Genomic DNA, 15,091 nt, shown 5'->3' with positions numbered 1-15,091 from the left:
ACATCTGGTCCTCATTCATAACTGCACGTATTTTAAATTCCATTGAAATACTTCTTTGTTTGCCTTTCTAGATGTAAAAGATTGAAAGGGGGGGGGGGGGGTTATGCAGTGGGTAATGTCCATAGATCATACATGTGCCCCATGGTGATCTTGTTTCCCACTCAAATGCTGAGGCTGATTTCCAGTGCCTGAATTTCTTTAGGCTAGTTTCAGGTCTTGTGTGTGTGTGTGTTTTTAAATTTGGGCAGGAAATATTTGCTGATACCTGGCAACCCTGGTTAATGATATTACCCTGAACACAGATAAACAAAGGTACACGTAAACCCAAATCAAAACAAGCTGCTAGACTGTATGCTTTATGACTGTGTTTTTTGACTCTCGACTGATTATTACAGGGTTACTCTAAAAATTCACGAGATAGTAGACTCTAGCATAACTTTTACAGCCTACTCCCTGTTTGAGGTAACGTCGTTATTATTAATGTCCTGCCTCGATAAATCTGTGGCCACGAACTGCTGATGTAGACCTACCGTGCCCTCCACTAATATTGGCACCCTTGGTAAATATGAGCAAAGAAGGATTGGAAAATTTGTCTTTATTGTTTAACCTTTTGATCTTTTTTTTCAAAGAGTTCACAAGAAGAAATATTCTGCTGTCATGGATATCAAACAATTGCCGATACAACATAGGTGTTTTTTTTTTTTAAACCCTCTTTGTTAAATATAGATGTAACACAATTAATGGCACCCCTATGAATTGATATGAGAAAAATATATTTGAAGTATATTCCCATTAATATTGAAATATTTTTTTATGCACCTTGGTGACTAGGAACAGGAAATTGTTCAACCATGACATATATATATATATATATATATATATATATATATATATATATATATATATATATATAAACCAAGTGTGAACTCTTGATAGACAACATATGCTGATGTTTGCTGTGTTTGCCAGGCTGGTGAATATGAAAGCAGACTCTTTCTGATAAGAGGCCTGTGACATTTGCTTTGTGCGATTCTGTTGAGACCATGTGCAATGCCAAAAGAGCGCAGCGAGGCATAAATTAAATCTTAACTGCAAGTCAAGTGCCCATGGATCTGAAGCTCTATGAGTTTGGCTGAACACTTTCCATTTCATTGGCATTACACAGCCTCTCTGGGGGGCTGGTTTGGCCCAAGAAAGCCTCACAGATGGCATAAGCACTCCATCATTAATTTAAGCTAACCAAACAGACAGCAGTAGGGCAATTATAAAGTATTCAACCTCTACAAACACAGTTGAAGCAGCTCCAGAAAGCCAGGAGAAGCACAAGATAGACACTGACATGTCTAGTGAAAAGAATATTTAATTGAAAATAATTTAGAAATAACAAGTAGTAACAATAATAATAAATGAAAAGGTTTCTGTGAAGTTGTTGGGGTTTTAGTTTGTGTCGGGAAGGGCGTCTGTCTCAGGAGGCCATCTGTTCACCTCATACTGCAATCTGGGACTTTCACCCTTTTTCTACTTTTCCCCCTGTCTCTGTTGGAACAGCTGAAACAGATCCCGTCGAGGCAGATGTAGAAGATTATAGATGGAATGGATAATGAGAAGGTCCCCGCAGATAGACTGGTCAAACCCTTCATGCAGAAATCGCAGTTCAAGAAACACAGTCAGGAGAATGGTGCGCTTTTTCACGCCTGCTCAGTGTCACAAGCTGAGGCTCCTGATCCTTTCGTAATCCAGGACTACTGACTATGCCCGTAGCACGATGTCTTCAATGACAATGAAAAGGCAAGTGTGAGAGTTCATCATGCAGAGTGGTGAAGTCAGTCTGGCATAACCTAGTTCAAGGCATTTCCTCCCCTGACAGTCTTCGCCACGATTTTATTTGCCTGTGATGTAAAAGAGAGCATTAGCATTTTGACAATAGAGCAGCAGATGTTTGAGCAGAATTTAATTTCCCGTTGATGAATGGGAGTTTTGCAGCCTGAGTCATGCTTCACGAACTGTTGGGTTAAAATAAATCTGACATGATTTGGCTGATGTGGTTTTGTCAGTCGTCGCTTTGTACGACGTGTTTACACAGCTTTTTCACGCATCTGCTTATTTCTCCTTTTGAACCTGAGCACTAGTCAAAACTACATTGTCATCACATTCACAGGAAAACATTTAAAAGTTTATGATCTATAGTTTAGTGTAGACTTAACTTTTAACTTTGCACAACAGCATCGATATAATCTTGTAATGCTGTGTTTGGCCAAAGAGGAATGTGAACGTGAGTCATTTGTGATGCCAAGAGATGTTTTGTTTCACATGACTAGAGTAAACAAATATAGGACTGCATTGCCGAAATATCCAGTGGACAAATGAATATTGATCAATGTTTTTGTAATGTTACAAAATATCATCTGAAGCAATCTGAGAGAAGGTGTGGAACAAAAGGCAACAATAATAGAACGACTCACACATTGCATCCAGGGACTATCCTTTGTTGCGACTGCCTGGGGACAATCATTCTCCTCAGAAACCCTGGGAGTCGTAGTCTGAGTCGGTCATGCTGTGGTGATAGCCTCAACCTGAAAGATGAATAATATTAAATAATATTTAACATGTTGTTTCTTTTCTCCCATCATGCATTATTCAAACACACCATAGAACCAATGGGAATTCCCTACCATGATTAACTAGTCCCACTGAAGTATAGTCTTAAAACCTTCAAAATACATCATCAAGAAGAGGTTTTCCACTATTCAGACTAGGAAATGGTTCCCTAGAGACTACTGGATCTACTACTGGACTGTTTCGGTGTATTTCTATTTTGTTCTATAGATGCTCACCAGTGAGGATGCATTGGAGATTCTGCCTTTGCGACACCGCTACTTCTCTTCTCTTCTTCAAAATCCTCCTCCTTTACTTCCAGTTCTCGATCCTCTGGTATGCGGTCCCACAGGCGGCTGTTGACCCACAGTGCCGCTTCCAGCGTGAGACCAGGTCGCACACAAGACACTTGGCGGCACAACGGGCACCTGACGCTCAGCATGCCTCCCCGCTGTGAGGCCATGGTCTCCAGGCAAGGGCTACAAAACGTGTGGCTGCAGAAGAGCACTCTGGGAACGTGCTTGCTCCGGGAGTAGCGCTCATAGCACACGCCACACTCGTGATCTTCACTCAGCACCATGGCACAGAGCGCAAGAGGCAGGCACCAAGAGAGAACGTGTGAGGAGTGTATATGAATGGGTTATTCAGATCCTTCAAGGATGTCACCAGCCCAGCAAGGGTGCAGGACAGGAATTGGACGAGGGTCCAGTTGGAATATGTTCCACAATAGAAAATGTTGCTCTTTATGTAGGTCCTCCTCAGTAATTAATTAGAATTATGATCTGATTTCTTTTACAGGCGCAATGGTGTGTCTCTTTAATTTGTCTTTCTCTCTGTCAAAGAACAAACAAAGCATAGCAGGTGTTATTTGTGTCCAGTGCCAGCACTTTCGTAATGGCAGCTTCATGTAAAAGAAGGTCTATGAGTTGCATGTGCACCTCAAACAAACAATACAAAAATTACATTTACACAAAGGCATGTATTCATCTTCAGTAACTACTTTTTCCTGGTTCCAGAGTTACCAGAACACTAGGTGTGGGGTGAAAATACACCCTGGGTGTGACACCACTCCACTGCATGGCACCATGCACACACATTCACACCTAGGGGTAGACATGTGCCTAATAATGCTACTGTAGATAATAAATAAGCATACTTGTTAGCCCTATATTACCACTTTAAGCTCAGGCACTGTTTGATTTCTAACTCAACATGCTGCAATATAAAGCCAAATTAACCCAGATGTCAAAATTACACAGCCCACTGGTTTATAGATTCATCTGGATAATGGATTATGGTACCCCAGAATAAATGTGTATAATATCCTTAAATTGAATATAAATATTATTAATGATATGCTATTACAGATTACAGTTTGTAAAGTACTTTGTGCCTTATACTGAGTTTGTCTAACAATCTGCTCTGTATTAATTGTCAGTAAAATCATCATTAAAATTCAGGAGCAGATGGCACAGCTGTCGCCTCTCCTACAGCCAGTCCTACAGAGTGTTTACCATCACAATACTTAATTCTACCCAGGAGCTGTTGGCCACCTGTTAGTCCAGAATTATTCATTTGATTTTGACCTCGTGGAGGAAACCTTTGACCTGTTCTGGCCTTTCAGACAGAAAATATCAGTGTGCAGATTTGTTAAAGTAAAAGCAGTCAGTTTGCATGTTCTCTACTGCAGAAAAACAGTGTTTATTAACATATTTAGATAAATTTGAACAAGTCCACTAGATCATGTGTGTGAATCTTATTTTAAAATCGATTAAACATGTACACTCCTAGAAATAATAATTCTTCTTTGCATAGTTAAGAGTGCTTAAATTTTTTTTTGACTCCTAAAAGAGTTCTCTCTTATAGGGTAAACCTCTGCGGTAATATTCTACATAGTACCTTTAAGGCTTTTCGAAAGATGGACAACCCGAACAAAACAAGCTTTCTATGGTTCTAGATTGAAGCTTTTTTGAAAGATTGCAATTAACATAGAGACCCAATTTCCATCTAACTTTCCAAAGGATGCTTCATATCACCTTTTTGTCCTGCCCTTTAAAGCATAAACCACAGACAGAAAGGTATCATTAAAGTGTAAAAAGGATTAAAGGAGACTGAGGATAACATATTACTTACAGCGGAGGGAGCGCTGCTATACCAGCTGTCTGTCAGGTGCTGCTTGTTGTTTCTCCGTTCCAGCCGTTTGCTCAATCTACTAACTGTCAGTGTGTCAGTGTGAGAAGAAGAACCAGTTCTGCTGTCTGTGTGACTGCCTGGTATGTGTGTGTTTTTAAAGGTTGCTTGGAATAGTGGGAGTGGTGGGGAATGTCTTGCACTACACGCAGAGCACAGCGGAGCAGGAGATGATCTTGTGACAGCCCAGTTCAGAGGAAAAATAGAAGGGGTGGTCTCTTTTCCAGTAACCAGCGGTTGTCTTTGTTCACATAGGAGCAGGTGGAGAGTGTGTTGGGGGAGCATGTGTGTTTCTGTTTGAAATTGGGGGTTGGGATGCACTGACTGAGTCACAGTTAAAATGATATCATGTTAAAATGTTAGAGACTTTTAGAGAAATTTTGTAGCCCGTGGACGGAACTTACATTTTCTGTAGTAGTGTTTAGCTTTTTTTTTTTTTAACTCTGACTCAGACACAGTGTACCACCAGACCAAATATAACAACAACAACAAAGAGGTTTTCAACCCTGTTGTAGCCAGGGGACCCCTTTAATTGTAAAATAGGCCTCTTCAATACAGATTTTTTAATGAACCTAATCTAACTGTTTAAATATTATATGTGTGCAATAATATTTCGGTTATTTATTGGAGCCATAAAACATTTTACTTCTGAACGTTCCACTGACAGAAGACATTTGTCAAATGATATTATTTATAGGCCTATCATTGGGGGGGGGGGGGGGGGGGGGGGGGAATTATATGTGGTTGCTCAGAGAATAAAATACATGCTGTTTACATAATAATATTAAGTTTTTCATCAAAACATGATTTCATTGCTTTTACTAAATTTAATTTAAACAAGTTTTTAATTACTGGATTGAATTATGTAGACTGGGTGTGATCAAGTCACATAGTATTAATGTAAACCAATTACATTATGAAATCTCTTGAGGATGTTGGCACTGACGGGAACTATGACAGTAGTATTACTTTTACATGATATGGCAACATGGATGTTGCTATAGGCCAGAGAACTGGTTTTGATCCTCAGTTCGGGTAAAATGATGGAGTTTGATTTTATTCAAGGCTTTGAAAATACATGCTCAAATCATGTTGGATGTGCAAAAACAAATTGTGTTCATGTAACTCAATTCAATCACATGGAACTGATGTACACATTTGAATTGAGTAAATTAAGTCAGTTGTGAGTCAGTTGTGAGTTCCAATCTTAATCCGGACCGCAGAATCTCTCACCATCTTCAAAAAACAGCTAAAGACCCACCTCGTCCATGAACACCTAACCAACTCATAATAATAAATAAATAAATGAATAAATAAAAATTTTTAAAAGATTCCACTTACACCTCTACTCTGTGCACTTTGCTTCTTCTGGAATTCAATTAACGGATCTTGTACGGTAGCACTACTTGTATTGTTCTCTGCTTGATATATCGCTTTGCTTGTATCTTTCTCATTTGTAAGTCGCTTTGGATAAAAGCGTCTGCTAAGTGAATAAATGTAAATGTAAATGTTTCTTGTTTTTGAGTTATTGAGATTTAGGTTAAACAATTAAATTAAATTCACCAAAAAAGCAGACTAATAACTATATAATCTCAAAAATAAATATAAACTCTGATAATGATAATCTGATGATAAAATCTCTCTCTCTCTCTCTCTCTCTCTCTCTCTCTCTCTCTCTCTCTCTCTATATATATATATATATATATATATATATATATATATATATACATACACACACCCACACACACACATATATATATATATATATATATATATATATATATATATAAATATATATAAATTATAAATGTATATTTATATATGTAAATATATATATAAATATATATATATATAAATGTATATTTATATATAAATATATATTTATACATAAATGTATATTTATATGTAAATATACATTTATATATAAATATATATTTATATATTTATATATGTATAAATATACATATATAAATTATATAAATGTATATTACATATACATATATATAATTTATGAATTTTATGACATTATCAAGTCAGTACAAAAAAACATTTTAGATTCCCAAACATTAGTTTTCTAGCACACAATTAAATGTTACAGGACAAATGTTTGTATATCAGTAAAGAAAGCAGCTTATTATGTAAGAGACACTTTTCAGATAAGAAACACAATGAAGGTTGCTGGGTTTTGCTGCAAAAATAAGAAGCGCGTGCGACAGTCAAAGTCTCCAGAAGAACCGTGTCTGGTTCTGCAAGATGCTCAATAAAACTTACAGCTCATTTCCTTATAAAACTTACAGCTCAGTTCCTTATAAAACTTACAGCTCAGTTCCTTATAAAACGCCAGAAATTGTACCGGAGACAACTATTTTTACTTTTATTTCTTTGTCACACCAAATATTGACTTTGATATTGTTTGAATATTGAATTGACTTTGAATATTGATATTGTTTCATTTACTACTGTTTAGTGCTCTTTACGGTATTCTTTTTTCAATATATATAGAAACATTTAATTAATATATATTTATACACACACACACACACACACACACTATTATTTGGTTTGGTTGCTTTATGATACTACTGCATTGGTTTTATGATACTGCTGCATTTGCTCACAAATCAGAAAGCTTGTAGCCGGCATTTCATCTGAATTCTTTCATGTGAGCCAATAAAATTTATCTGACTTGTTAACGCTAATAAAACTGCTGTTATTGGATAGCAAGATAAGATGAGCTACATACAGTAGAATATAAGTGCACCATAATGTTTTGCAAGTAACCATTGTTTACAACCGCTGGGCTTCTGAAGTGGTCAAAGTTTACTCTTAAACCGAAGATTAGATCTGACATTATGTTTGAATATGGCTTTAAATTTGACATTTTTCTTCGGAATGGTATTTATTTTAGTTTTTAGGTTTTTTTCCCCCCCCAGAATTGAAACTTACTGAACTTTTATCATTGGCCCAATATTGAATGATAGATAATGACATTGTATGCACCGAAGAAACCATGACGTTATAATAAAACAGAAATAACTTAAAATTGTTTTATTCCTCTTATACCATTGATGATTTTTTTTTTAATCACACATTGTACTTTTTAATCCATTTATATTTATGTATAATGCTCTGGAACATCTGTGAGACATGTTAGTTCTTGCTCATTCATTCATTCATTCATTTACTCAGTCCATGGGATGCCAGTCCATCGCAGGACACCATGCGCACACATATACTGTACACACTTACCCACTCATTCACAGCCAGGGGCAATTTAGTGTGGCCAATCTGCCTACCTGCATGTTTATTTGGACAGTGGAAAAAAAACAAAAAAAAACCAACAAGACCCAGAGGAAACCCAATGCAAACACGCAGAGAACATTCAAAACTATGCAGAGACAGTAACCTGAGCTCAAGATCAAATCCAGGACCTAGGAACTGTGTGGCAGCAGTGCTACCTTGCCACAGTGCCACCCCTCTTGTGAAGTTAATAGGAAAAAACAAAGGCATGTCACCATAAAAATGCATGTTGTCAAGTTACTAAGAAACTGCCAAGCAGTTTAAAGGAACCTCTTTACTGCTTACTGGTAAAAACACTGACTCTGGAGAACTTCTCCACATAGAAACCTTCACCATATCAATAATTACATGTTTCTTCATCTGTTTATGTGGAGCATCTTCTATCCAAGTCCCTGTGAACTAGTTGTTACTACAGAAATGAGAACACATTTGAACAAATGCATTATTATAAACCTGATATTTGAATTGCAGCCAGCAGTAGTGCCAGAGTTGCTGTTATAGTAAATTAATTAACGCCCTCTGACCAATCAGAATTGAGCATTCAACATTGCTGCGATATAAACTGATTTATTTAATTCAATTCGGTATTAATTGTGTAGTGTTTTTAATTATGATGGTCATACATCCAGGTCTACACTTATCAAGTCTAGCTATGTGAGGACAAACTCTGAGACAACATGAGGAAGAATCTTTAAAAGGAACCAAACTCAAAAGGGAGCCATGTTTTTTTTTTTGGGTGACACCTAATATAGTGGGGTTTTTGATAGTGAAACTTTTTTTGAACATTTGGATTTCCATATGATTTATGACAAAGATCCTAATGAGGCACTAAATTAAAAGACATTGAAGATATGGAGGTGCTTTTATTAGCTGTAAGACACATAAATGATTTCTAATTACAGGGTTCAACATCATAGTCTTTTCCTATTCAAAAATCAAAAGCATTTCTCAATTCACTTAGACCTACCCTTTCTTTGCATTTATCATTTTACAATAATTGTAAACCGAGTTTACCCCAAATTCTGAAATATAGGAAAGTAAAAAGCTTTTACCTGGCAATGTAGTGCATCATGATTCAATTGTGATCCATGATTCATCATGATGTTGTGTGTTTCTCAGGAATGTTTTCACTGTGTAGGGTGTTATTCAGAAGTAGGAATGAAGCTTCCCAGCATCATTGTTTCAGGAAACATTTACTCATTAAACATAATCGCAAACATTACTCACAAAATATTCCATACTGCTATAATACTACGTAATGTTTTGACATACCAGTAAACATGATTTGTGTCGCTTTCGAATCATCTCACAAATCAGCCATGATGGTTTAAATCACATGGTGCACTATTTAGTTACGTTCATGTGTGAAACAATATTCCCTAATGCAAACAAACTTCCTAGGCTTTTGTTTGTGTATTTGCTGGTTCTTCTGAAGCATAACGATTTAAAAGTCTGTGAATAAATTTGTGTCATGTTCCTTTCCCCCAGCTCCATCCATGTAAAGGCATGATCAGAGTAAGCTGATCCATATCACCTGACAGGTCATAGTGATCCTAAAAGTGTCCCAAACTGTCATAATTTCTTCATTTCAACATGATATAGTACGCACTATGCACTTTCAAAAAAATATATTTTCCTCTCGTGAAATTTGTAGTGTAATCTAATTTCTAATAGATGAGCCAGCAGTATGGCCTGTGGTGCCATCTAACTTCTATTTTCCAGATAATTTGACTCAAAAATGTTGCTGTTTCCCTAAATCTAACAAAACAAAAATATTTTAAGGACGGTTAAGTGTAAGCAAAGTGCTTATGAAGCCGTACTATTCTTATACAAAAGATACTACTTGTATAATAAGCTTCTTGTTAATGTTATTTTGTAGAAAGGTTCTCAGTGAAGGCCACAGGGATTGTACAGAATTTACTCCTGACACACCTACAACCACAGAGCTGGGCCTAGAAGGTTTGATTATGCCATATGATAGTTGCTATACTTGCTTGATGCGGTATAAATTTATGTTTTAAGACGTTTAAAGTTTTTTTAAAAGTACTTTTAGTTACTATTTTTTACATGATGTTAACAATTGCTTTTACGTGCTATTTAAAATGTTTCTAATCTTGAAATGATTGACATAATGTAAAAATTTATTTTACATTATTTTTGTATTTTTTATCTTGTAGTTTTTAAATTGCTGTTACTTTTAATTGCTTTACTTTTAATTGCTGTTTTACTACGTAGGTGTTAACCATCATTATTAATTGGTTTTAATGTAATCTGTTTTAAATGCTGTTTTTTTTTTTTTTTTAACAAGACACAATGCAGTGCCTTATACTGGACCATTTTGTCTTTCAGCTACCATTTTTTTTTTTGACATTTATGGTATTTTTTTTTTTTACCAGTATTTGAGCTCTCAAAAGTCATGAGTAAATTTTATGTAATGAGAAGAACAAAAAATCCATAAATGCAAGTTTAAAACAACTTTTGATTATCTGTTAGCTATTTGACCACCCTGTTATGCCCACTCTGTTATGCACAAGTCTTTTGTCTTTAATTTAATGAAGTTAATAGAAGTAATTCATTTTTGTGCTTAAATTATTGCATAAATGAGGCCCAGGTATGTACCCATAAAAAATGATCAAAATACTACTATCATGCATTTTTATCTAAAACACAAATGTGAAATCATCTGCTGGTGAGAAATCAAACACACAATTCATAAAATATGTTGCGGGAAAAAAAGTTGGAAAGGGACATATCTGCTCTTAGATAATGGCTGTGTTGCACATAAGTTTAAATCATAATTCTTTCAACAGGCAGACATCCTGGGCCATAGACTTCATTTATATATATATTTTTTCCTTGTGTTAAAAATCATTGTCATTATCCTCAGTAGAAAAAGATGAGGGCTCGTCCGGGATTTGAACCCGGGACCTCTCGCACCCAAAGCGAGAATCATACCCCTAGACCAACGAGCCGCTTCTGAAAATACACGCTACGTCCTCACTTATATGGATTCTACGTCAGCTTATAAAACTAGCTAAAAAGTACGGATCGGGGACGTCCCCGGAACCAACATCACGAAGGTCTTTTGGACGTTGTTTTTAATGCTTCCCAAAATGTTCCATGGGATTTTCGCGGTACGTCGCGCGACCCTGCAGCAACCTCCGGTGGAAATGTTCGGGAGCGTCCGCTGTTCGAGTTGGAACTTGTGTGCAGTTCCACCTCAAAAAGACAGAGGCCGCTAACACAATTTCTCCAACTCCAAATACAATGTAGTGTTGTAATAACTAAAACGTCCATACTGGTGTAAACCAACTTAGATATAATTAATTAAGTTTAAATGAATTGTACATGAGTAATAGTTCTCTAAGAAATGTGATTGTAGATTAAGTTTGAAGTGGCAATTGGGTTGGTAGGGCTTATTTGAAGGGTGGCAGCTGTCACCCAAAGCCACTTTACTGACATGCAGGCCCGGCTTAAGAACTCAGAGGCCCATGGGCCTGATATGTGATGGAAAAGAGAGAAGAGTGAGTTTGGTAAAATGCATCAAAAGCTACTTTCAGGTACCACACTCCCTACAGACTACATCACTGTAGAGGGTAAGTGGAGAGCATCTATTTTTTTTTATCTTGTGTGGCCCAACCAGAATTTGCCCTCTGTTTTCGGCAATGTAAAAAAAAGAAAAGAAAAAGAAATGTTCTTCCCGTGCTGCGGGGGTTTCCGGAAGTAAATTCACCCTGGGTTGGAGAGCACCGGAAACTCGAAACCCGGAAGTGTGAAAAAGGCGAATATGGCCCAATACAATTTATAATAATTATAAACACATTGTATATGAAAAAATATATTTTTAAAAATCAGATATTCGAGACAGCCGTGATTTTTATTTTCATGATATATTATCTCAAAAACTGAACGAATAACGTGTGACGTCACAGGCCACTGCGGATGGTCTTTGGGATGTTTGTGTTTAAATCTTCGGGATGTTTATTAAAAAAAAATAATAATATATCAAGCAAGCTCGAGATCACCCTGTGACTTTTACACTTGGATTATTACTACAACACTTGGATTATTCCTGCACCACCTCTGGGATTATTCCTGCACCACCTCTGGGATTATTCCTGCACCACCTCTGGGATTATTCCTGCACCACCTCTGCATTGTGAACGATGAATTTCACGGGAGAAGAGTCGATGGAGCTCCAGGAGGAAGAGCCTCAGCTCGTATGGAGCGGACTGTACGACCCCTGCATCAGTGAGTTTCCGAGAAGGCCGTCTTTGTGGGTCTCAATGTCCTCCAGCTGTTTTAGACTCTCAGTGAGAAGAGCTGTGCCACAGTTTAATTTACTGTTCACCTCCAGAGCCTGCAGCTCAAGACACATGACAGTAAGATGTATATAAAATGCCATATATTACATATAGGATCTTATGTTTCAAATAGGCAGGAAATGGACTGAACCTTTTCTATGTAAGCATGGAGCACAACATCTGGCTGCAGAGATCCCTCTCTTATTTCCTGGCTCAGCTCAGATAAAGGTAGAGCCACTATGGGACTAAAATCAAGACCGGGATTCTGCAAAAGAAACAATTAAAAGTCTAATTTCATAAAATGACTTGGACTGTTTATTTATTAGCTAAGTGATAATCTTACACAAAATCTAAAAAAAAAAAAGACAAATATATTGTGTATATATATATATATATATAAAATACATACATTTTCATAGTCAAGTCAAGACACGTCAAGGCTACTCTATCATTTGCTTACGTAACGGAACATAGGCACCAGAAACATGCACTCATAGAGGCACACACATACAGAACAAGAGGTAGGAGTGTACAGTGAATCTGGAGAAAACCCCTGAAGGTGGAATATGCAAACAATGCTAGGCAAAAATGTGCTAGGCAATGCTAGGCATGTCTAGCACATGTTAACGCCTAAAGCACTGTGCCTCCCACAGTAATAATAATTGTTATTATTGTTAATATTATTTAATTGCTTCTTACGTACTTATAAAGTACTTCACAGGAGTTAATGCATAGAAATAAAACTAATAAAACAAACAATATAAAAATTATATGAATAATAAAAGTAATGCAAATAAAAAACAGAAATTAATTAAACAAAAAAAAAAACCATCTGTAGCTGCATCTAAAAATGAAATTATTCCATTTTATTTGGTTAAAAAGAAATAAAAGGCTGTCTTGCCACATTTTTCCTTGTTGACATTTGTTATACTAAGTAAATCAAAAATACTCTCACTGAGAAGGAAAACGTGCAATCGTTTAAGCACCGTTTAAACGTGCAATCGTTTATAGCGTGTTCAAATAGTAGAATGTAGTGTGTTATCTCTGCCTTAAAGTGGCTCACAGCTTGCTCGGCCTGCTGGAGTCCTGCTTCTCTCTTTTGTCTCGCTGTCTGTAGCTTCCTCTTAAAATTCTGCTTCTGTCTACTCCAGTTCAGCAGGAAAAAAACTCACACCACAAAGCAGGGCGACTGCAACCAGAGTTCATTCACCATCCATGTCTATCATTTCAGTGTCATTAATTTAATCTGATGAGGAAGTATTGACAGGTAATTACCACTGTTCACTTACCAGCCTGCTACTAAGTAATGACAAGGCTAGTGTGCAATACCGATAACAATCATTTGAATAGTTTTTCCCCCCTTCAAATAGCCTTTGGATAGCCAAAATAAATAAAAAGATATCTGAAAATTCTTTGTGCTGTGCTTGCACAAGAACAGAATGAGCTCTGCTAAACTGGAGTTTTAAATCATTTGGTCTCTCTTTCTCCTCACTGTTATTTTTGTCCGATTTACATATTTTGCAGGTTTGTGTAGACCGTGAACAGTAACCTATTAACAGACATCTCGACCATATTTATGATTGGAGTGTTCATCCGTCTCCAACTTTTCCTTTTAGGAGGTGGTTTCACCACACTGTAAAACCGGATAGTTCATTTAAAGTTGATAAATCAATTTCTTTAAGCCAAATAGACTTAAATATAACAAAAATTTAACTCAAACTTGTTATATTTAAGTGTATTTGGCTTAAAGAAATTGATTTATCAACTTAAAAATTGAGGTAGTTAGTTTCCTCAAATTTTTTGAGTTCAGTGAACTTATAAGGTTTTACAGTGCAGCGTTACTCCTCATCCATCAAGTTACAAAGCTAAAGTGTCAGTAAAAGTTAGTGAAAAAAAAAAAAAAAAAAAGACAGAACACATACCTTGTTTTGACTTTCCATTCCTGACATTATGAAGATATAATATTAAAGTCATGCCTGTATTTATGTATGAAACTTTTGGGAGCGTTATATTAAAATATGTAGAATACAGTTTAAAGTTGTGTGTAGGATATGTAGTACATTTTATTTTTTCTGTATTGTGTCTTTTTTTTTTGTAGAAAGTCTTATTGGAGGTGATTGTCATGGGCTTGTGTGTAGGAGACTAAATACTTAAAACCATTTTGATTGTAATTTCATATTTAAGCACTTGGAAATATTTACTATCAAAATTCATTCAATTTGTAGCTCTAAAAGTAAAACCATACTACTGATTTATTGTGCTAAATAGGTGTTTTTACTGTTACTGTCACAATCTCGCCGGCAGATGGCGCTGTGGCGACAACGTGCACGTGCTTGAAGTGCGCATGGACGCTAAAACTGTGTCAAGTTTTGCCAGCTGTCGGCAATTAAGAGAATGCTGACTGGTTATTTAAACCCCTCTTGTGGCTGGACACGTCGCGCTGCATTAAAGTAGAGTAGAGAAAGGACGAACAGAGAAGACGGAATGAATAATGGTGCCAGGTTGTGATGTTGCCATGCTCTGTCTGTTTTCCTGTTCCTTAGCTTATGCCTTGTTAAGAGTGTTTATGCCATGCCATAGTAAGGAGTGTTTCTGTCTTGGTTTAATGAGTATTCATGCCCAAGTTAAAGGAACGTTCTTGTTCTAGTTAAATGAGGTGTTCATGCCATAGTTAGATGCGTGTTTCCTGCTATAGTTAGAGG

At 36.5% G+C, this 15,091-nt stretch overlaps 1 protein-coding gene and 1 non-coding gene across 3 annotated transcripts; both read right to left on the bottom strand.

Moving 5' to 3' along the window:
• Positions 1–927: 927 nt before the first annotated feature.
• Positions 928–5,008, bottom strand: im:7152348 (uncharacterized protein LOC559250 homolog). 2 transcript variants are annotated; one of them, XM_053636320.1, is made up of 4 exons: positions 4,729–5,008; positions 2,835–3,428; positions 2,463–2,573; positions 1,800–1,889 (listed from the first exon to the last, which is right to left on the bottom strand). In XM_053636320.1, exons 2-4 carry the CDS (start codon positions 3,173–3,175, stop codon positions 1,844–1,846), a joined length of 498 nt encoding a protein of 165 aa, XP_053492295.1. In that variant the 5' UTR covers positions 3,176–3,428; positions 4,729–5,008; the 3' UTR covers positions 1,800–1,843. The 2 variants fall into 2 exon arrangements, with proteins under 2 accessions (XP_053492294.1, XP_053492295.1); XM_053636319.1 differs by lacking the exon at positions 4,729–5,008 and having other exon boundaries at positions 928–1,889; positions 2,465–2,573; positions 2,835–3,911.
• Positions 5,009–10,985: 5,977 nt separating this feature from the next.
• trnap-ugg (transfer RNA proline (anticodon UGG)) lies at positions 10,986–11,057 on the bottom strand. Its single transcript has one exon. It is a non-coding gene; the product is annotated as a tRNA-Pro (tRNA).
• Positions 11,058–15,091: the final 4,034 nt, after the last annotated feature.

This window comes from Ictalurus furcatus, chromosome 11 (genome assembly GCF_023375685.1).
Source record: "Ictalurus furcatus strain D&B chromosome 11, Billie_1.0, whole genome shotgun sequence".
NCBI classification, from domain to species: domain Eukaryota; kingdom Metazoa; phylum Chordata; class Actinopteri; order Siluriformes; family Ictaluridae; genus Ictalurus; species Ictalurus furcatus.
This window is presented reverse-complemented; position numbering and strand designations above follow the sequence as displayed.